This window comes from Branchiostoma lanceolatum, chromosome 9, assembly GCF_035083965.1.
Source record: "Branchiostoma lanceolatum isolate klBraLanc5 chromosome 9, klBraLanc5.hap2, whole genome shotgun sequence".
Lineage (NCBI taxonomy): Eukaryota > Metazoa > Chordata > Leptocardii > Amphioxiformes > Branchiostomatidae > Branchiostoma > Branchiostoma lanceolatum.
Window position 1 is genome coordinate 14,085,176 of NC_089730.1, and position 20,819 is coordinate 14,105,994.

The 20,819-nt window shown below is 45.8% G+C and overlaps 3 protein-coding genes across 3 annotated transcripts; 1 reads left to right on the forward strand and 2 right to left on the reverse strand.

The window, feature by feature from the left end:
• Positions 1–773: 773 nt before the first annotated feature.
• On the forward strand, positions 774–3,405 carry LOC136441917 (uncharacterized). The gene is made up of 4 exons (XM_066438478.1): positions 774–908; positions 1,685–1,755; positions 2,176–2,242; positions 2,378–3,405. The coding sequence occupies exons 1-4, from the start codon at positions 785–787 to the stop codon at positions 2,620–2,622; spliced, it is 507 nt and encodes a 168-aa protein (XP_066294575.1). The 5' UTR covers positions 774–784; the 3' UTR covers positions 2,623–3,405.
• A 179-nt stretch (positions 3,406–3,584) lies between these two features.
• On the reverse strand, positions 3,585–10,493 carry LOC136441916 ((2S)-3-sulfopropanediol dehydratase-like). The gene is made up of 5 exons (XM_066438477.1): positions 10,423–10,493; positions 10,050–10,088; positions 5,134–8,510; positions 4,804–4,964; positions 3,585–4,504 (listed from the first exon to the last, which is right to left on the reverse strand). The coding sequence occupies exons 3-5, from the start codon at positions 8,475–8,477 to the stop codon at positions 4,347–4,349; spliced, it is 3,663 nt and encodes a 1,220-aa protein (XP_066294574.1). The 5' UTR covers positions 8,478–8,510; positions 10,050–10,088; positions 10,423–10,493; the 3' UTR covers positions 3,585–4,346.
• Positions 10,494–10,949: 456 nt separating this feature from the next.
• LOC136441485 (uncharacterized) lies at positions 10,950–20,118 on the reverse strand. Its single transcript, XM_066437789.1, has 10 exons — positions 19,986–20,118; positions 16,170–16,345; positions 15,447–15,489; positions 15,194–15,255; positions 14,658–14,942; positions 14,192–14,493; positions 13,536–14,079; positions 12,949–13,233; positions 12,402–12,703; positions 10,950–12,286 (listed from the first exon to the last, which is right to left on the reverse strand). The coding sequence occupies exons 2-10, from the start codon at positions 16,279–16,281 to the stop codon at positions 11,798–11,800; spliced, it is 2,424 nt and encodes an 807-aa protein (XP_066293886.1). The 5' UTR covers positions 16,282–16,345; positions 19,986–20,118; the 3' UTR covers positions 10,950–11,797.
• Between the last annotated feature and the right edge of the window lie 701 nt (positions 20,119–20,819).

Consider the following 20,819-nt stretch of genomic DNA (forward strand, 5'->3'; position numbering starts at 1 on the left):
GGAACTACATTCACGGCATGAAGAGCTATGAGAAGCCCAAACAAAACCCACAAAATAGTAGACACACAGAGTACCATGTACCAGAAATGTCACATCAGGGAACGAGCAGAATCTGAACTCGACGTCGCAGAACTGAAGCGCCGACTGGCGACGAATTGTCGAGAACATGATCTTGGTGGTGGTCCTAAAGCGTCCCACAGTGACGAGTGAAGGTATTACAGCCAGGGAACGACGGGCTTCTGCCAGACGATAGGCACTAGTAACCTTTTACCTTCCTCCCTTGTAAAATAACGGTCATAAAGATTAGACGCAGATTACCAAATAAGTCCCTTGATCATAACCTTACCCTCGACAACGTTGGGGGGGGGGGGGCGTCGGGGTGACGCGTGTTTTTGTATGGACGTAGTTTACAAAGGCCACAGGTGAACGGATGATAACGTATGTAATCCCCACGCCCATTCTATGAAAGCAAACACATATAGACTCTATCAGTACTAGTAGTACTAGTTGACGTTCTGTAGTTGAAAAATGGCCTATTTGTATAAATGTAGTTACTATGAGCATGCTACCAATTCAACTTTCGCTGTCCGACGAGACAAGCAAAGAAACAACGATCATTTGTGCTAGGGCGTCTACCTTCGCTGGCATGTAGTTTATATAACGGCCACATGGATGATAACGTCATAAATAAGTCACCTATGTACACCCAGAAGCATGTACGTGCCATTAGTGAAAGGGCTGCCAAAGCGCGATGTTTACTTAACCTAGGACTCTGTGCGCGTTTATGACGTGTTTTTCTGTAGTTTGCCAGCAAAGGACTGTTAGTTGTCCCAAGGTCAACAAAATGGCTGCACGACGCGTGTTCCATGGAGCGTTTATGCAAATTTTCTTGGCCGTGTGGATGTTAGGTAAGTGTTCCAAACTAAATTTTCAGCTGTGAAGATGTTGTGGTAAAGTTTTTGGGAACTGATTCTCTCCCGATCATTTTCATAGACCCCGCAGTGGTAATGGTATCCATGCAGAACTGAAGTAGTATTTCCAACTCAATATAAGTTTGGTAACACTGCAAGGCATGACGGTTGTCAAGAACTAACGATGCCACTCAGTAGTACAGTGTTTTCAAAGTCTTCACATGCTGTGGCAGTAACGGTTTCACTACAGACAATGTCAGCATTTGCACCCAGTAGCACATATTACCGGAGAAAGAGGTTCAAAGTCCAGAACAAACATGGCGTTGTTGCAATGATGGTTTGCTTTGTGGGTCATGACAATTGACCATTATATTGTAAGACCTCAATATATTAATTCTTACTATCATGATACCATGTTACTGCCTTTTCCAAATTTGCGTATTGTCAAACCTGCGCTAAGACGACCACTCAGGGGACCGATACAATCTGGACAGGTGGTCACTAAAGACAGGATTCTTAATGCATATGTCAATGGGAAAAATCCTCTAAGGGATCACCACCAAAAAGTGGTCACATTGGCCAGGTGGTCCTTAAGTAGAGGTGGTCACATGTACAGGTTTGACTTAACCTGGAAAATTATTCTAGTTCCTGTTCTTGTTCCTGTTAGCCCTGTTCTCCCAAACAGCACCAAGGACACGTTTTCCTTTGTCTCAATCTCGGTGAAGTTGACGCATTGAGTTGACATTGGAGTATGTGATGTTTCATATATCCAGGCCTGCTGTACGGATGTCAAGGGGCATCACTGGGTGGCACATGGGAGAAGGAGGATGGATCTAATCAGCAGGTATCCAAACCTTTCATGCTCTCACTGTTCGATTTTTGAGTGTATGTGGTGTGTTTTTACAACACTTCTAATTTTGCATGGGCAATGCAAGCTGCGTGTATCATATTAAGTTCAAGTTGTACCCAGCTTAAAAACACAAAACACAACCTTTTGCATTCCACAAAATATCCCTCTTATTTTGTAAAAATTGCTGTAAAACATGAAGGACGTTAGAAGGTATGTAACGCTTTAGGCACTACAAACTATCGTGCCCATTAGACATGGTTAGTCTATATTCCTTCACAATACATTGTATTTTCGTCGTTGTAAAAATGTACTACAGGGATGGCGATAAGAAGTTGCAACAGTTTTATGTGTCCAAATGTTAAATCTGAAGAGGTAACGTTAGCTACTGAAATCTTGACTCGCTCTTTTCCCCAGTATAACGCTGAGTTGGTTGTCCATGGCGTCAGATTCAAACGACAGGCACCAAGTGCTATCGCTACAGGTAATTCAGTCATTTTCTAGGTCTCGCCAGGTTGAACTCCTGTAGTTCAGAATACTAACTTGGTATAACGTTACATTGCAACCTTTGGAACTGCTGTGCAATGAAGTTAATTCCTTGAATGTCCTACCGAACTAGAGAGCGACCCCACTACCATTCCACAACCCGGTACCGGCACCCCCGCAGTCACTCCCTACGTGTCTCTTCTGGACGTCATCATGGAACAGGGTAACGCCTGGCCCTTCTGGGTAATATTCGGCGCCGCGGGAGGAGTGGTCGCCATTTTCCTGTTCGCGCTCATCATCTATTACGCGACAAAGAAGGAAGAAACAGCCGAGGAGAGGATGAAGAGACTGGCAAGGGCAGAGGAAGCTAGACAGTAGTCCGCGAGTGTGTGAGGAAAATAGTGATAATATGCTAATGATAACATCATGTTATAATGTAGTACATGTATCAAGGCGGTAATATCTTTTACATGATGTTATTATGATACTGTATTATCATAAGGTTGATAACACGTAATGAGTTTTGAGCAGCTTTCTAATGTCACATTTTCCTTATACTTTAAAGTCTCAGTAACCCTACTATTGATATAGCTGAAAATGCGAATTATTCACGCTATATTGCTTTAGGAATGCCATGATATTATTTCCACTGATATCAATTAACGTTAAGTAAATCAATGGTTTACTGTTACAGGCATATGCAATGTCCAAAGATTGCTTAGCCTTTTTAATAGGTTTGATCTTTTGTGCGTTTTTCTCTTTATTGTATAAGATGAAGGGTTTCACCTTTAACTATCATGATCAGCTATATGTGTTGACTCAATCAGATGTCTATACTTTGGTACACATTGTTTCACCATCAAACTACATGTATCATTATTTACTGAACTACTAGTTGATAGTGGAGGCTTTAGTCATAGATTTTACTTGAGGTGTTGTAAGAGGGTGACCTCCAACTGATAAAAACGTTGCAGATAGTGAATAGTTCATTAGATTATCAGAAGCTTCAATGTGGATCCAAGACAATAACTTGCACTTAAGGTCTTAAGTGGTCATTCATTTTTTGTGCGCACTGTCTGGAATTTGTGTTGTTTTCTTAGTCACTCAAAGACCCAAGAAAGCCTCACTCTTAGAATGTCATAAATGACATACGAAGTGGTACATGTAAGTGTCATGTCTTTTGTGTTCAAGTTAGCCCATGCCCAATGGTTTGAAGTTATGACCATGATGAATTTGACGTGTTCCTGACAATTCAGTGAGTCTTCATGATATGGTTTGCTACATCTAAGTTTGCATTATCAGCATAACGTAGGGCCTGAGTCATGACACAAACACATAAATGTCATTACATTGATTTATTACACCACATATGTATCTCCATCTTCTCCGATTGCAGTTTAAACCTTACCTATGTCTCCCTTATTCCAAATCTGAGCTGATATTACACCATCAAAAGCGAATTCCTTCTGAGCTATTCTGATGAATACTCAAATAACATTGAAATCATAAAATCACCGACAGCATAAAGTTCTGGTTAGCCATTTCAAGTCTTATCCCGGTAAACAAGCTTTTTTTTTCACTTACACCTAAATTGACCAGTTTTCCAGGTTATCCTAATTTTTTTCATCACCCCACCCCAATATTGCTGTACCGGTTATAAGATGAATAAGTTTTCTTAAATGCAATAAGGAAAATAATTGACTATCCTATCTTAAACACCAATCACCATGGCCATGGTAATCCTTGTTCTCCATGCTTTACAGCATGTCTTGTATATGGGATTGTAGGCAAGTTCCCGTTACTTGCATAGTGCGTATTACTAGAGGCCTGGTAGGTGAAGTTGCTGTCCTTATGTCCACAATGATATCAATCATCACCCTGCTATAATCCCTAATATTACCTTGTCCATCAGTTTCAAATTAATGTACTTCAATTTACGTCGAAACAGAGTAAGACAAAAACTAATATTGTAAGTGTTAATTTGGTCTATGGAACGGGTCTGCACGTAGTCACAGCAGCGACTGGGACATACATATATTTGATGGTTTGACGTCCATGCGTCACGGTTTGACGTCCGTGCGTCACGGTTTGACGTCTGTGCGTCACGGGTGGACGTACATGCGTCGCCGCAGTTGTCCTTGGTGCACAGGAAACAGGGTGATGAAGAACTCTGTCCAGCCGCCCTGGCGCACGCGCACTAGCTCGTAGGCGTCGGTTACCTGGGAGGCCTTCTCCAGGGTTTCCGGATTCGCACAGGTGACTGGAGTAAACAATAGATAGTGATAACATGCTTGTGATAACGTTAATCTACATACAATGTAACCAAGACAATGACTTATCCGACTGCTTAGCAGCACGTGACTGCGGCTGGGTGCGCCTGCCATTCTGTCCTTGAATTATTACGGATCAATATTGCTGAGAATGGGAAGGCGGAAGCGATCGATATTTTTTGGCGTAGCTCTACGCCTTCTTCAGCAAACATTTCAAATTATTTTGGTGTAGACGCCATTACGAAGACACCGAGGCATACCAAACCAACTTGTGTCACCCTAGGCTTACCCGTGATGACGTTTGAGCCAATTGGGCCGTCCAGGTCCGCATAGCGCCGCAGGAACTCGGTCAGCTTGTCCAATGGGAAGTCTTCACGAATCATCAGATCCACCTCAGAACCGCACGACAGGCCATGGTTGATGACGCCAAGGTCCCAGCATTTCAGCGCTCTGAAAGGAACAATCAATAGGCAGAGGAGACATGAATTTGTGGACAAGACGCCTTCATGAGCAAACGCACAAAAACGTCCACGAATAATCGAAGAGTATTTTGTGGCAATATATGAAAACGTTCTGAAGCACAAAATTGAAGTTCAGCACCATTCAAATTTCCACTTACTTGTAGATGTCGCAGCTGTCCGGGTTTGCAGGCAGGTCCTGGGGTACAGGTGCCGGGCTCAGGTCCGACGCTATCGGCTGGCCGCTCCGCCGTCCGTCTGCCGACGCAGCGCTGTTCAGTCCGTACCCGACGTACGCCTCAAACGTGCCTATTCCTGGCAGCGCCACGAAGCCGAAAGGCCTATCCGGGAGAGAATAGTCCTTCTCCAGTCGTTCAAATATCTCCCCCACAGCATCTGGAGGATCGTCAAAGGTCTCTCGAAGTATCTTCAAGACGTTTTCAAACATCCAGGTTGCCAGCTCCTTTAATTCCTCGTTTTCACCGTGACCGAACTTTGGTAAGGACACGGCTACATCTCGAAGATGCCTGAAGAAGGTTGCTTGTGCCTCAGCCCTCCCTGGTCCCGCTCGAACGTCGATGAGATACTCCTTCATGTCGAAGCCCCAGTCACACTTCAGACAGGTGAGGAGATCCGGCAGAGTTGTCAGCGCGGTGAGTGGGTCGTACACGAGCTTCTTGATGGCGTAGAGAGAGTCGATGGCATCGGCACCCCCCACAAACATGAAGCCCAGATCATGGTACTCCGTACCGCCGTTTGAATGATCCCGGCCGGCCTCTATACATCCCTTCATCATGACAGACAGGAGAGGGCTGGGGCACACCTTCCATATGTTACCGTAACCTCCGACAAGGAAGGATACCAGCAAAGGAATCTGGAGACGAAGGTGTTGCAGGAAGATTTCCTGGAATTCCGGGAAATCTTTGATCTGAGTAGCATTTGGTGAGGGGAAGGACTTTTTGGTACCCCGCAGGAAATGTGGACCAGCCTGTGAGTAGAGCGTTCCTTCGTTCAGTGCCATTTCGACGGCGTCGAGGAGGAAGAAAGTGCAGAACGCAAACTCAGAGCCACCCACGAACACGGGCTCGAAACACCCATCACAGGCGTAGTTCCTGGCATCTTCCAGGCGAACGGGGATCCCCCTCCGTCCGGACTCCTGTAGGGCTGGAACCAGCCGGTCGTCATGCAGCAGGACCGGGTGGGCTCCTCCACTCAGCAGGGCTTTGGCGGTTTCCTCCAACACCTCTTGGGAGATGCCATCGTGAAGTCGTAACGTCAGGCACGGGGCGTTCAGAGGAAGACGCCGGGCAGCTCGGAGGCACATCAGGGTGACTTCGTTGCAGGCAGTCATTGGCTTCCGGTCGTCGTTCGGCAGGTAGCCGCCGATAGTGAGCTGTTGTCCCCACTGGTTCATGCAGCCGCCCTGAGGAAAGTTGCCGCTGCTTGTATAGGGAACGGCACACATTCCGGGGAAGATCATGTCCTGTGCTGCGTGGCGGTTCAAAAGGGTTCTCTCGCCGACCTTGATCCAGAAACAGTCGATGACTTCCTGCGCTTCCTCCATTGTCAGTCCACTCGGAGGGTAGAACGGTCCCAGCAGTTGGTCAAGTCGCCCGATGGAGATCGGCTCACCGACGATGTGTAGGCAGCAATGCATAGTAAAAACAAGCTGTGCGGCCTCCAGAAACGTATCAGGCTTGTCCTTAGCAAGTTTTTGCATGCGAAATCGGATCCGTCGAAGATTTGCCTTCTGCTCCTCAGTGAACGACGTTTCCTCGCGGGACATGTTGTCGGCCAGTTGGGCATAGCTTTCCATATAAGCTTGCACGCCCATCAACGACTTCTTCGCCGAAAGAAAGAACATCTGTTTGTCCTCTGCCTCTTGTTTGGTGGCTTTACTGTCCATCTCATCTATAAGGGCCTGCAGACCTTTGTCCAGAATGACCTGATGATCAGGGACGACGTGTCCAATAGCTGCAGCTTCCAGCACGCCCATCTGGTAACCACGGATCTGTTCATCATCCGTCAGGTACGTCATCACCCTCTTTCCTAGACCGAGAGAGAAGCTTGGCATCACTCCCGCGATCAGTTCATCCGGGTAGATACGGTACAGATCGAACTGCTTGGAGTAGAGAGCTCCGCAGGCGATGCTCGTCAGGGTGTAAAATGTGGCGAGGCCTTTCCTTATCGGGATCGCGTTGTTGTAGTCCCGTAGGAGGTTTTCATCGTCCTCGTTTAAGAACGTTTTAAGGTCGGGGATTTGCGGTTCGTCTTGTTTCTCGAACCAGCTGCGCTGCCAGTCGGTCATGACCAGACCCATGAGTTTGAGAACACGGCTGCTGGGTGTGTCCTGGGGGTCCTTATAGCCGCCTGTAGTCATCCGGTACAGGTACTCTCGGCTGTTGTAGAACATGTAGCCGTTGTCGCTCTTGACGTCCCACTGTGGCATCAGTTGGAGTTGATTCCGGACAGGGATGGGCGTCAAGCCGAGCTCCTCTGCGTTTGGAACGTACCAGAAGCTGCCTTCTTCCGCCTGTACAGTGCTGATCAGCTTGTCTTCTTCAGCGATGAGTTTCTTGAGTATGTCAAGGAAACGTTGGCAGGTGTTTGCGCAGGAGATGTAGAAGGTCCCTTCCTCACGACCGACGCCGGTGTTGTTAGAACCGTAGGGCATGGACTGACGGAACACAAGGGGATGCTTGCCGTTCTTGTCCAGAATGTGTGCACACTTGATGTGCCTCCGCGTGTCGTCAACGACCAGGATGTCGTCTGTCACGGTCCTCCCGATCATGTTCTCCAGCTGATCCTGCGTCATGTCATCCAGAATGGTCCAGTTGAAGACGAACTTCTGCGTCAGCATGTAGGATCCACCTGTAGCACCTTTGTCTACGTCTGTCGTGATGATGAAGTCGTCGATGTTCTCGACGTCAGTGGGGTTGGCCAGTCCGTCGGCAAACAGGCCGCCGATGACGCGATTGTTTCCTGGCTCCGAGTGTTCTCGGACGAAGTCCAGCTGGCACTTTGCCAGTTGCGTGGTGACCATGTTCTCTAGACGGCGGACGTTATCCAATGAGTCGGACTTGAGGAAGAAGAAAACATCGCCGCCGGTGTTGACAAATTTGGTGGAATCAGGTAGCAGGTAGTCTCCTTCTGGACGCTTCTCCAGACTTATGTCGCCATTCTGCCAATTTTCCCAGAGGTCCGGATTGAAGGCCACTACCGCCCACGTTCGCTCTCCCGCGGCGCTTCCGTAGTCTCTAAGGCTCCTGATCAGCGTCATGATTTCTTGCTTGTAAGGGCCGACTCCCTCGGTGACGGTGATAAAGACCCCATGCTTCGGCTTGGAGGCCAACAACCCGGGCTGGACTTTCCCTATTGGTTTTGCATCGCACTCTTTTACTAGTGCGGCGGCATAATCTTGGGCTTGAGCGACGCTGCCATTCTCATGTCGCATCCGTTTTGCCGGCGGCATCTGCTGTTGGTCTACTCTCCGCCGGCTTGCCATGGTTAGCTACGTGTCGCCGCGCTCAGGACTCACCTGAAGACGAATGGTGTTTCAGTCATGATTAAATACTTGCATGGCGCTTCTTTTGTCTGTGGCAATCTACATACCAAATTTTGACTCGGAGCTATGTGTGAGGAGCTTTGGGCTGCTCAAGTGGAGTTTTCCGAACAAAAAACACTGCTTGAGTGGCACAGGGTTCTTCTTTTATAGCCCTGAGTCAAGTCGACTAAAAACGCACGTGTAAATTGGGCCTGTAAGTCCGGAATATGTGATTTGCCGTGAATGTTACTGTGAACGTTATGAATACGTGGTAGGAGCAAACACTGACTTAATTGTTCTTTTTTATTTCTCTTTAATTGTATGTATCATCATTTTGCTTATTCAGATAAGGAGCATCATTGTTAAATGGTGACGCTAGATGTCTAAGGCTAAAACGTGTATCGGGGGAATAAGAGAGCCTGTCATGTTGGGGCCTGCGGATTAAATACGAAGCACATGGTAAGAAGGTCACAATCCTCTCCGGAGGTCCACCAATCTCTGCTTGGAGAGTAAGCCTGTCAGCTTTTGTCAATTCACGATCATCACTTTCTTCGTTGTGAACATCAACGTCTGAGTCAGAAAATTTCAGTTTTGCTAGTTTCTAATGGCAGTAATGCCCATAAAGCACTTCTGGTTGGCCTCCTTGCTCACTCTGAGCTGCACCACTCGGTGGGAATCAAAACAAGCTGCACAGCGACTTGTTGCTTGCATGGACATACTCTCCAAGCAGAGGTTGTTGGGGAAATGTGTGACCTTCTTATCATATGCCCAGTTTTACAAGCACGGGAGCGATGCGAGATAAGTAACCGTAACACGGTATTGTTCTCTACTACAATGTTGACATGACACAGACTTCAACTTTCAACTATAGGTGAACACCTAGATGACCCCGCGAGGGGCAAAGTAGGGGGGGGGAGGTCCCGGGCTAAGGCGGGCAGGCCTCCAGCCTGGCTCGGAATGTCTCAACTGTGGGAGACAGCACGATCGGGCCAGGCAGGGCGTTCCATTCAGGCGTTGTACGGGGAAAAATGAACATTTGTAAGTGTCTGCACGGGCGTGGAAATGTTGACATTTTAGTTGGTGGCTTCCCCGAGTACGCCCTTGGGCAGGTTTCAGTAATGTCAATCTGTATGTTAACGTGTAAGGTTTGCGGCAATACCACCCTTTGTTACCGTAAGCCATTTTGCATTATCTGTATAGGTACAGACAAAACAGGTCCCTAATAAGAATTGTAGACAGAGTACAGTTGATCTCCATGAACACATAAGCCAGAGCTTCCTCCTATCGAGGCGACCTGTTGTGAATTCACTTGGTTGGGACGCAAGACCTGAAAGTTTCACCTTGAAAAATAATGACTTGCTCGGGGGCATGCATGTTTGTCCCATGAGGTCGTTGGCCCTGAAGAGAAACGTCTCGTTCACGCCCCCTTTTCTCACACACGTCTAAAGGCCAAAAGTATAGCCTGCGTCAGAGGTGATCACTCGAATTTCACTCTTAAGGAAAAATAAGAAGTTTCTTAATCGCTTTACTCACCGTCAGAACAGAAGTGGCGGCAGGTGAATGTTGGGAACCCTAAGGTGAAAGGTTTACGTTTGTAAGTCTGTGAAAGGTAGACAGAACGAATGGTCTCTAAGTACAAACAGTAGTAGTAGGCAGTTGACCTGTATGAATACATGAACAAGAGTTTCATATCGAAGGGACATGTTCTAAATCGACATTGGAAAATGGCTTTCTCGGGTGAATACAAGTTTTGTCTACCGAGGTCGTCGTCCATGAGGGACACGCCCCCTTCTCACACAAGTTTGAATCTAGCGTCCGAAGCCTGAACGAAGAACCTGTGTCTGATTTAGTCACTCAAATTCGACCCCCAAAGAGAAATAAGAAGTTTCTTAATCGCTTCACTCACCTTTAGGAAAGAAGAGAAGACGTGGTATCAGTTAAATGTTGTCAACCGACGCAAAGCCAGGTAAATATGCCTGCCCCCTACCAGTCGAACAGGGTGAGAACGCCTGTGAATAGCAATGCCTGTCTGCGGGATTATCGTAAAATTACTCACTCATGACCTCCGTTGATCTTTATCCTTTTATGTTCTTCATGATTAATGTGCTGTTGCACAAAGTTGACTTGTCTCGACCCTGGGATGAGCTGACATTTGACAGGTTGTAGATATCCTTAGCGCAGACCCGGCGCTATGATAGACGCGGCAACCTTTTCCATAAAAAGAAAGAAAAACATTGTACCACACTCCCACGGGTACTTCAAGAATGTCCTCGTTGTCATTGAAACACATACCGGCCTAGTTTACCAAATTCAAAGGAATATCAAGAATAGTTCAGGAGAGTAGGGATCAGTGATCATCAAATAATCACCTGGTGATCAGTAAACAATCGCCGGTTGATACTTTAGTAGGATGGAGAGACAAGAATATATATCAACCATTGTATTCTTTTTATTGCCTTTATTATCACCCTTTGAAACAGACAAATAATGAATGTTAGATCAAAGCACAGCATGAATGCTAGAGTTCGAAGAACCTATACCTACTTTAGCAGCTGTTGCTCGTTATATATGCAAAAAATCATCTTGTTAGCTTAATCCATGTAGATGTATTATCCCCGCTTTCCAAACTACATATGTTACAAATATCAAAGTTCTATTCACCCTCAGGATGCTATTGCAGCCTTTTCTCCATTGCTATGCTTAAAATGTCAAAAGTTACATATTATCAATTTATATCTGATGCTATTCACCTTTATCTAACCGACTTGTGTCACTAGTTGGAGTATTCCATCATTTACCATTGATATATTGCACAGTTGCATAATTTACATACCATTATGTTGGTCTTCATCAAATGTACTTACAGGTAAAGAAAATCACGAACATTCATTCATCCGTTCTTAACTTATCCTACCACCCCAAAACCGTGATCATAGCTTGTCTTAAACACGAGACAGAACAAAAACTTTACTTTAAAATGCTACAAGGGGTCCTAAATCTAATACTTTCTTTAATACGCCAAAACCTAACCACATACCGAATTCCATGACAATACATCTACAGCTTCTTGACTGCACATGCTGCTCAACCGCAAATACCCCTGGACACGTTACCGGAGACATATTCTTCTTAGCAAAGGTGATAATGAAAGCTGATAGGATCCTAGGAAGAAACAAGCTTCAAACAGACGTATTCTACTAAACTTATGAATGTACGCTAGTCTGTTGGTCTGAGCACACCGTGCGGCATACAAACTACCCTAGATAGTAACAAGGTCTACTTCAGCCACTGGTACCGCAGCGCTTGTCACGCCACGAGCTCTCACAGGTCTCCTGGATGTGCTCATTCCTACAGTCGTGAGCTATCTCAGCTACGTGGGCATCCAAACCTTCCCAGTTATCTACCGGTCCGGCACACACTGACCCGGGAAAGAGATGCTCATCCGCTCCGTCGTACAGCCAGGCCTCGAACTTGTCCAGCGGAAGTGACGTCATGGTGGAACAGTCGATGTTCGGGCCGTAGAACCCGACTCCGAAAGGACGAAGCCCTTTGCTCTCGTCCCCAGGGTAGCACAGCGCCTTCCAGTAGTACCCAGGAATGGCCACTCGTCCTTTCATCCACGTGGTTTGTTGGCCCAGCTTTGTACCCGTGATGACGTAGAGGGTTTTGCTGTTGGAACCGACTTTTTCTGCGTTCTTGTAGACTTCGTCTGCTTTCCTGCCGACTGCGCATTCGTACGGCTGCCACACGCACTGGTTAAAGTCGTCGTCCTGTAGGTATGGAAATGAGTTGCTTCTGTTACAGGTACTAAAGAAGAAATGGTGTTTTTAGTGTCAGTGTCGGAAAGCGTCGTAAATCAAAAAGAGTCGACAAGCATGCACTGACCTGTGGAGCCACGTTGATCATACTGAAGGTTCCGTCCTGCACGGCTGCATCTTTGTTGTTGATGGCGTTAGGGTTGATGTGTCCCCGGTTGTAGGTGGTTCCACAGCCGGAGTAGTCGTCATCCAGCGCCTGGCAGTCGCCGCAGGAGCTCTGCTGCAGGTCGTCAAAGCTGGGGTTGCTGAGACGGCAGCGAGTTCCGGACGCCTTCCAGATGTCCGACATCCGGGTCACGCCCCAACCGTCGGTCTCAACTTCATCACAGCTGTCATAGATGGCGTCGTGGACTTTCTTTCCGCACAGTCCTATAAGATGCACAAAGAAGATGATTCAGTGAGGAAAACAGGAAAGAAAAAAAAAGAAGGAATAAACACAGGAAAACCAGAAGATCTCCGACATTGAGAAATAAAGATAAGATAAAAGAAAGAAAAGCAGAGATGGAAAGGAAGGAATAAAAAAATGAATCAATCGTCAAGACTGAAAAAAGCTTTGCACATTGGAAGACCATAGAGGACGGTGACTTTTCATGTCTACAAGTTGTAAGAATTACCAAGCTGAACTCTGTCCCACAGGCTTGATGACGGCCTCTCCTGCTCTGGTACATCCGGGTCACGTGTGATGGCGGACGCCGTGTACTCAGGGATGCGGTAGTGTGTGTTGAAGGCGGTGGCGAAAACAGACTTCTTATCCCCCGCCAGAGTCTGGCAGATCCGACAGGTAGAATCGGACGGTTGGAAGCTGCTTTTCGGCCAGGCGTCGCCGACAAAGAAGCTGTCACAGGAGCTGGTCAGTCGAGAACAGCGCGCGGAGCACTTGTGTATAGGAGCCACGTCGTCTGCCAAGAAATGTACATACATGAACATTATTTGTGTTCATTAGCTCGTAATAGAAATGCTGAGGAAAGGAATTATCGTATGATTATCAGCACCGATATATAGGCACGCACACAAACACACGTGTATGGCAACAACGCAGTGCTATAAGTTGTAGTGTTGAAGTTTGTGCAATACCAAAAGAACAATTGATGAGAGTTACAGTCAAACTGTTTCCCGTGATCTGTAAAAGACATGTGCAAATGAAGTTAGCTAGGAAAAGGTGCACCAAAGGCTGTCTGAAATGTGTAGTGCTTTAGCATACCCTGGCGACGACTGCATTTTGTCTCTGTTTGGATCGCTGATGGTGTTGGTTTCACGGCTAAGGCGATACCGCAGCGCTTGTCACGCCACGAGCTCTCACAAGTCTCCTGGATGTGCTCATTCCTACAGTCGTGAGCTATCTCAGCTACGTGGGCATCCAAACCGTCCCAGTTATCTACCGGTCCGGCACACACTGACCCGGGAAAGAGATGCTCATCCGCTCCGTCGTACAGCCAGGCCTCGAACTTGTCCAGCGGAAGTGACGTCATGGTGGAACAGTCGATGTTCGGGCCGAAGAACCCGACCCCGAAAGGACGAAGCCCTTTGCTCTCGTCCCCAGGGTAGCACAGCGCCTTCCAGTAGTACCCAGGAATGGCCACTCGTCCTTTCATCCACGTGGTGTGTTGTCCCAGCTTTGTGCCCGTGATGACGTAGAGGGTTTTGCTGTTGGAACCGACTTTTTCTGCGTTCTTGTAGACTTCGTCTGCTTTCCTGCCGACTGCGCATTCGTACGGCTGCCACACGCACTGGTTAAAGTCGTCGTCCTGTACGGATGGAAATGAGTTGCTCCTGTTACAGCTATTACATAACAAATGGTGTTTTTAGTGACAGTGTCGGAAAGCGTACATCAAAAAGAGTGAACAATCAGCCACTGACCTGCGGAGCCACGTTGATCATACTGAAGGTTCCGTCCTGCACGTTTGCATCTTTGTTGTTGATGGCGTTAGGGTTGATGTGTCCCCGGTTGTAAGTGGTTCCACAGCCGGAGTAGTCGTCATCTAGCGCCTGGCAGTCGCCGCAGGAGCTCTGCTGCAGGTCGTCAAAGCTGGGGTTGCTGAGACGGCAGCGAGTTCCGGACGCCTTCCAGATGTCCGACATCCGGGTCACGCCCCAACCCTCGGTCTCAACTTCATCACAGCTGTCATAGATGGCGTCGTGGACTTTCGTTCCGCACAGGTCTACGGCATTTACAAGATAGAAAGCAAGAATACAGTTTAGCAAATGTAATTCTTTAAGGCAAATCGAAGTTCATGCTCTCAAGAGTAAATAGAAGCAAATGCAACAGTACTGCATGTCAATTCAAGGAAGATATTCAACGTTTTGGGTATTCGGACAATCGTACCAAGCTGGACTCTGTCCCACAGGCTTGATGACGGCCTGTCCTGTTCTGGCACATCCGGGTCACGTGTGATGGCGGACGCCGTGTACTCAGGGATGCGGTAGTGTGTGTTGAAGGCGGTGGCGAAAACAGACTTCTTATCCCCCGCCAGAGTCTGGCAGATCCGACAGGTAGAATCGGACGTTTGGAAGCTGCTTCTCGGCCAGGCGTCGCCGACAAAGAAGCTGTCACAGGAGCTTTTCAGCCGGGAACAACGAGTTGAACATTCGTGTTGAGGAGCCACGTCGTCTGCAATACGATTATCATTAGCACACATTTATGATCGCACAGCAATGTCGAGTCCTCTAGGAATTGTTGCTACTACGCGTGCGTGGAACGTGCCACACACACCAACCCAACATTGATGGGATATACGGAATTCCTTCGAACCAGAAACATAATATAACTGTTTGGCGCGCTCCTCAATTTTTAAACGGTGAAATGACTAGGGAAACTACCATAAAAACAGGTCCGGTGTACCAAACTGTATATATGCGTACCCTGACTACGGCTGCATTTCGACTGTTGTTGCTCCGCCGAGAAAGGGACAGCGTAGAGAGGGCTACAATGGGACAATAAAAACAGTCAGCTTCAATATACATCTATTTTCATATCAGCATCTAAACAGTGGAGTTACGAAAACATTGTTTCGTGTGTCTCCCAACACAAAGAATTGATAAACATGACAGAATGTAGTTACTTCAGTACTTCATACTCTTTGTTTCTGAAACGTTGTTCTTAAATCAAACTTACTCAGCGCGTTGTGCATCCATGCAAGGTGAATCCTTGGTGCATTCTGATCACATGGAAGGAGAACGGAGATTACTGAGTCATTACATGTAGATATACATACACACAGGCACACACACACATGGACAAACACACACATAGACACACGCACACGTGGAAGACACACACATGGACACAAACAAACAAACACACACACACATGGACACACAGGCACACACAGGCACACACATACATGGACAAACACACACATAGACACACGCACACGTGGAAGACACACACATGGACACAAACAAACAAACAAACACACACACACATGGACCCCCCACACACAAACACATGTACAGACACAAACACACACACACACACACACACACACACACACACACACACACACACACACACACACACACACACACATACACACACACACACACATACACACCCACACACACACACACTCAGTTATATCACTGTAAGTAGGCGTGTTGACTTTTAAATACTTGTAGTTTAGACATTAATTCTGCTGTCTTAAGATCATATCATATCGACGCATCGTCTACTCCATATCTTTACCATCTTTTGCTTTTTTCTCTCCTTTCCTTCAAGGGCTGTGTACTATTGTAGTACTCCTAGCGACGCCATACTGATATGTTTTACCGTACACAACATGTCCATGTATGCTCTGTTTCGAAAGGACTGCGTGTCATTCTTAGCTCTCTATCCTACCTTCAGCTTGTTGGTTTATCTGGCTGCTGGTAGAAAACGGGATGTTGCTGACCAGGATTGCAGCTATGAAGCCCAATGCCACAAGGCCCACCCGGTTGTGCAGTTCAGCCATGTTTCTGCTATGTTCCTTCCCATGCAAGGTTAAGAGTGCTATCTCTGAAGCTTACTCGTTGTACCTGTAAGGTACAGATTGATTTGTACTTTTCTATGTCTGCCAAAAATGCAATAATGCATAGAGAAATAGTAAATATCATACATTGTTGTAGATGTGTATACATACTATACATATACGCAAAAAAATAGTTACTCAATCAACTGGATTAAATTTTGAAACAGTTAGACGTTTCAGACAGCGTCCGCTATATTTCGCCTGTGACTGTGTCACATTGTCTTTTTGGCGTATCTTATTGCCTGGTCTGGATGTCTAACCTTCATCAACGTACTATACATATAGTACACATAATTTGTCAATTAGTCCGGAACAGTTTTGCCCCATGTCGCACTATACTGTGACCAGTTATGTGCAAAAATTGAGCTAAATGTTATCTTGTTGTGTGATATTCTACATAACCAGGTAAGGACTGCTATTGCTAAATGATGACACTAGATGTCCTTGTATCGGGTTAATAAAAGAGCGTGCCATCTTTTATAAATTCCTAATCATCACTATGTTAATTGTGAACAACAACATCAAGAACAGTTCGAGTCAGAAATGTTCATGTTTGCTAGTGTCTAATGCCCATAAAACACACCTTGCTGGCCGATGTAGACACGCTCACCCTGAAATGTAGCACCCAATGGCAATATTCTTGTTTGAATGAACAATGGTTTTGTTGTTCTGCCAAACCTACAAGCCCGGGGGCAATGTGAGATTAATAACCGTAGCATGTACGCGGTATTGTTCTCTAGTGTTGTCACAGACGCCAGTCTTCTATTGTTTTCACAGACGCCAGTCCATTGCGCGACCTCAGACAAAATTGCGCGCTCCAGGGCATGATCACCAGGTGTTGATTAAGAGGACCGGAGATATCTTTGTTTGCCTTCTGCAGAAAAATTATTGGGTATTTGGTAGAATTAAAGCCAAAGGATAACAATGCCGTGATGCCGTTTGTGACTGGTGTTAGTATACTACAATAGACGTTCTAATATTACTGTTCACAATGACATGTAGGGTTTGCGACTCGACCACCCTTTGTTACCGTAAGATATATTTGTAATACATGATTTGTCCCGTGACGTCGTCGTCCCAGCACGGGCTATAGGCTACGGTATTTATGTCGGGGACCCGCCGTGGTTCATGTTTTCGCTCACATGCTCCCGACGACGGTTTCTCCCATCATCCTTTGCGTCGTGACGGTTTCTCCCGTCGTCCTTTGCGCTGAGTGTAAATTTCCTTCTGTGAGTGGCGCCCCGACGCCCGCAGCTTCAGAAGAAACAAACTGCCGATTTCTTGGCAATATGGGAGTCGCAATTTTTCTGAGAGGACTGCCGTCTGGCGGAAACACTGTTTGCCATGTCACGCCTATGACTGGGGTTTATCCGAAGCGTGATGTTTGGCAGGCGACGAACGTAGGCTCAGTTCTTGTGGGCACATGCTACATATGAAAGCATGTTTTGATTTTTAATACTTTTATGAAGCCTTGTTTTACTGTGTTTTGAATAGCACAATAAAACAAGGCTTCATAAAAGAACTAGAAATTCTGCTGCATCTAAAAGGCATAAGGGTCTGTTTCATAAGAATGGAAAGAAAATGGGCTATCAGCGCTCGTGAGTGCGACTCGCACACAATATGTATGCGACCAGTTTCTTGAGAATGCGACTAGATTTAAAATCACGGTCGCACGGTGCGACAATCCAAAATTAAGACCTGCGCCAGGATAATGGCTGCAGAACTAAGCGGTAAGCCGAAAAATTATATAGGTATTCCAATGCTACCGCGAATATCGTCGGTGAATTTTCTATCATGTTCCCACACCCGCGGTACAAAAACTATCCGTTCCTAGTGGCAAAGTTACCTATAGAAATAAAGGATATAAGTTTCTCTCCTTTGTGGTGTATTTGTTTGATTTGTAAAATGTTTCAAACGTCAAAACTTTGTCGATGAAAGTGAGCGCTCGCCGGACGCTCGCTGTTTTCAATGGCGGCCATGATGTTTATGAAAAATAGACCGCAGCAGAATGAAAGGCTTGTTTCCTGCGGTCATATTTATACCTGTTCAAGCGATGATTTTTACGATCAAAAATTGATGAATCAATTCAAGTGGAGTTTTATTGAAAAAAATATCAAATTTTCTTTTTGTCACCGGTATCATTTCAAAGCTCATTACCTGCCCGTTGTTATGGTGCTGCATGTACTTTCATTCTGCTGCTGTCTATACTGCACAGCGGCGAATCACAAAGCTTTCCCCATGCGGTCTGCCTGTCATTGGATGACGGCGCCGCGCGGTCCTGACGCGGGAAATTTGAACTACGCGTTTCGAAGTTCCCGATTTGACTGGGTCGGCACAAACAGATCATTTTTGATACTATTTTGAGCAAGAATTTTAAGGATATTAAAGTATTTTGGATTATCTGTAGACAGAGGGTGAGTAAAAAGAAAAGAAATGCCTGTAAAAATGTTGAACTTGATGCCAGCAGTGAAGTTTCAAATTATGGAATATGACTTTATTTGTTTTGGTCATGAACCCAATAGATAAGTTCTAGAGTCATCTATTTATTTATCATTCAAGGTTATGTGAATCATTACCTGCCTTGTTCCAAGTAAAAAATACCATTGTGTATTTTTCAACTTGTTGAACTTGAGGCACCGTGGCCCCCGGATAGGGGCCAGCCGGGGAACCTATGCCCAATTTTTCTAAAAATCCATCGTACTAGTATCAGTATGTAGGAAGGTATTGAATGAATTGAATTGCCAATTGTTCTGCACCATCAATGTAGGTTTTTATCTTTTATGATCTATTCAAATACTTTATTCCCGGTTGTTAACGTATAACATTGATTAATAGGAGTATTATTTGGTATAGCCAAGACTTTTGCTTGTTCTTCCAACTTTTTGTAGTGGTGCCCCTAGATTTTTGCTGGTGCTCCTAACTTTTTTGAGTTAGGAGCACAGTGCTCCTAGGCCTAAAAGTTAGTCTGGAGCCCTGGCTATTGTCCGGCTCAAGCTCCAGTTTGGGCCAGAATTTTCAAGGAAAAGAAGGATTTCAAGGGTTTTAAGTAGGGACTATAAACATTCCCAACATTCCCATTTTGAGCCCGCCACTCCGCAACTCCACTGTGGCGTCTACCATTGTTCCCATTTCTTTCAACCCAAAGTCCAAAACCCAACGTTGAACGACTCAACGTGCAAAGTCCAACGTGAAACCTGGCAAAAATAATGGTCTTCAGTATTCTGTTAAGTGTTAACGTCACTGATGTCAGAAAATGATGACTACCGATGGACTGAAAAGCAGTACGTATAAAATGCTTAGCCTCTACCAGGCTCCACAGGTCGCTGTAGAAATAGTAGAAATTCGGCAAATAAGACAGATAACATGCCAGAAGAGTCAGCTGGCCATGGCCAGGGAGTACAGTTAACGACCTGGCCAGCTAACTCCTCTGGCATGTTATCTGTCTTATTTGCCGAATTTCTACTATTTCTCCAGCGACTTGTGGAGCCCGGTAGAGGCTATACAATGCTGAGAACTGTACGGGAGTTCACAGCGGAGGGGGTGTAATATAGACAATGGCATCCAAGCAGATTCATTGATTGAACAATCAGCACTAAAACCATAAGAAAACCGTGTTCTTGGGACACAACGTATAAGAAACTACCAACCTTGAGAGCATACAAGCTAGTGAACAATAGCCAATACAACAGTAACTTGCGACCCGGCTCAAGTTGACAATGAAGCAAGCTTAGCTCACATGCACATTGTAAACATGCGAACCCTGGTAACCCATTTAGGGGGCGTTACCCTGTACCAGTACTGCGCAGATGTCACAGGAAACTCGCCCAACTACTTGTGAGCGCCATCGAAGCTGATCAACTGGTGTCGCAGTCCTAGTCTTAGTGACAGCGCTGTCTTATGAGCGAATAGAAAGACGACCAACAAAATAGATCTTGATTCCCGCCAAGACATATCATTACAGATGCTCTGAATGAAATAAAATAAATGCTTGGCCTATAGATTTTAGTTAACCAGTAATCAATAAACCAGTCATATATGGTTGGGTTTCAGTAGTAACCCCTTACTTACCTCAGGGGAAAAGGTTCGAAGCAAGGACCTTGATCCAACCAACGCGTAGTCAGTCAGTCGGGTCTAATAGCCGACATCTAAGACATGCTGTGCTTTGTTCTTTCGGCTTCTCGAGAGGCGAAACGCCCCAGGCATATGCATGTATAGCTAAGTATGTCAGTCTTTATCGCTTCGTTACGCATGTGATAACTTGAAAATGTTGTGGGTCTGTGACTTCTAGAACTAGATAACTTTGAAATAAAATTGAAAATTGATAACTAAGTCTGTAAGGAATTATCTACTGGGATGGTGTTGAATTCTTTTACCAAGGTAAGCTTTCTGACTAATTGTATTGTTATGATTATAGCTTTTGATACCTACTCTTTGCTTCAATAAACATCTAGAACAGAAAAAACGAAGTAGTAAACAAGCTG

What these genes read in the sequence shown, in the direction of transcription:
- LOC136441917 (XM_066438478.1), top strand. Translation starts at nt 785, where the DNA reads ATGACGTGTTTTTCTGTAGTTTGCCAGCAAAGGACTGTTAGTTGTCCC. An exon ending in AGGATGGATCTAATCAGCAG is followed by an intron (nt 1,756 to 2,175) that starts GTATCCAAACCT and finishes TCTTTTCCCCAG; the next exon opens with TATAACGCTGAGTTGGTTGT. An exon ending in ACCAAGTGCTATCGCTACAG is followed by an intron (nt 2,243 to 2,377) that starts GTAATTCAGTCA and finishes CTACCGAACTAG; the next exon opens with AGAGCGACCCCACTACCATT.
- LOC136441485 (XM_066437789.1), bottom strand. Translation starts at nt 16,281, where the DNA reads ATGGCTGAACTGCACAACCGGGTGGGCCTTGTGGCATTGGGCTTCATA. An exon ending in TGATCAACGTGGCTCCGCAG is followed by an intron (nt 14,080 to 14,191) that starts GTCAGTGGCTGA and finishes CCATCCGTACAG; the next exon opens with GACGACGACTTTAACCAGTG. An exon ending in TGATCAACGTGGCTCCACAG is followed by an intron (nt 12,287 to 12,401) that starts GTCAGTGCATGC and finishes CCATACCTACAG; the next exon opens with GACGACGACTTTAACCAGTG.
- LOC136441916 (XM_066438477.1), bottom strand. Translation starts at nt 8,477, where the DNA reads ATGGCAAGCCGGCGGAGAGTAGACCAACAGCAGATGCCGCCGGCAAAA. An exon ending in GACAGCTGCGACATCTACAA is followed by an intron (nt 4,965 to 5,133) that starts GTAAGTGGAAAT and finishes TGTTCCTTTCAG; the next exon opens with AGCGCTGAAATGCTGGGACC. An exon ending in TGGCTCAAACGTCATCACGG is followed by an intron (nt 4,505 to 4,803) that starts GTAAGCCTAGGG and finishes TGTTTACTCCAG; the next exon opens with TCACCTGTGCGAATCCGGAA.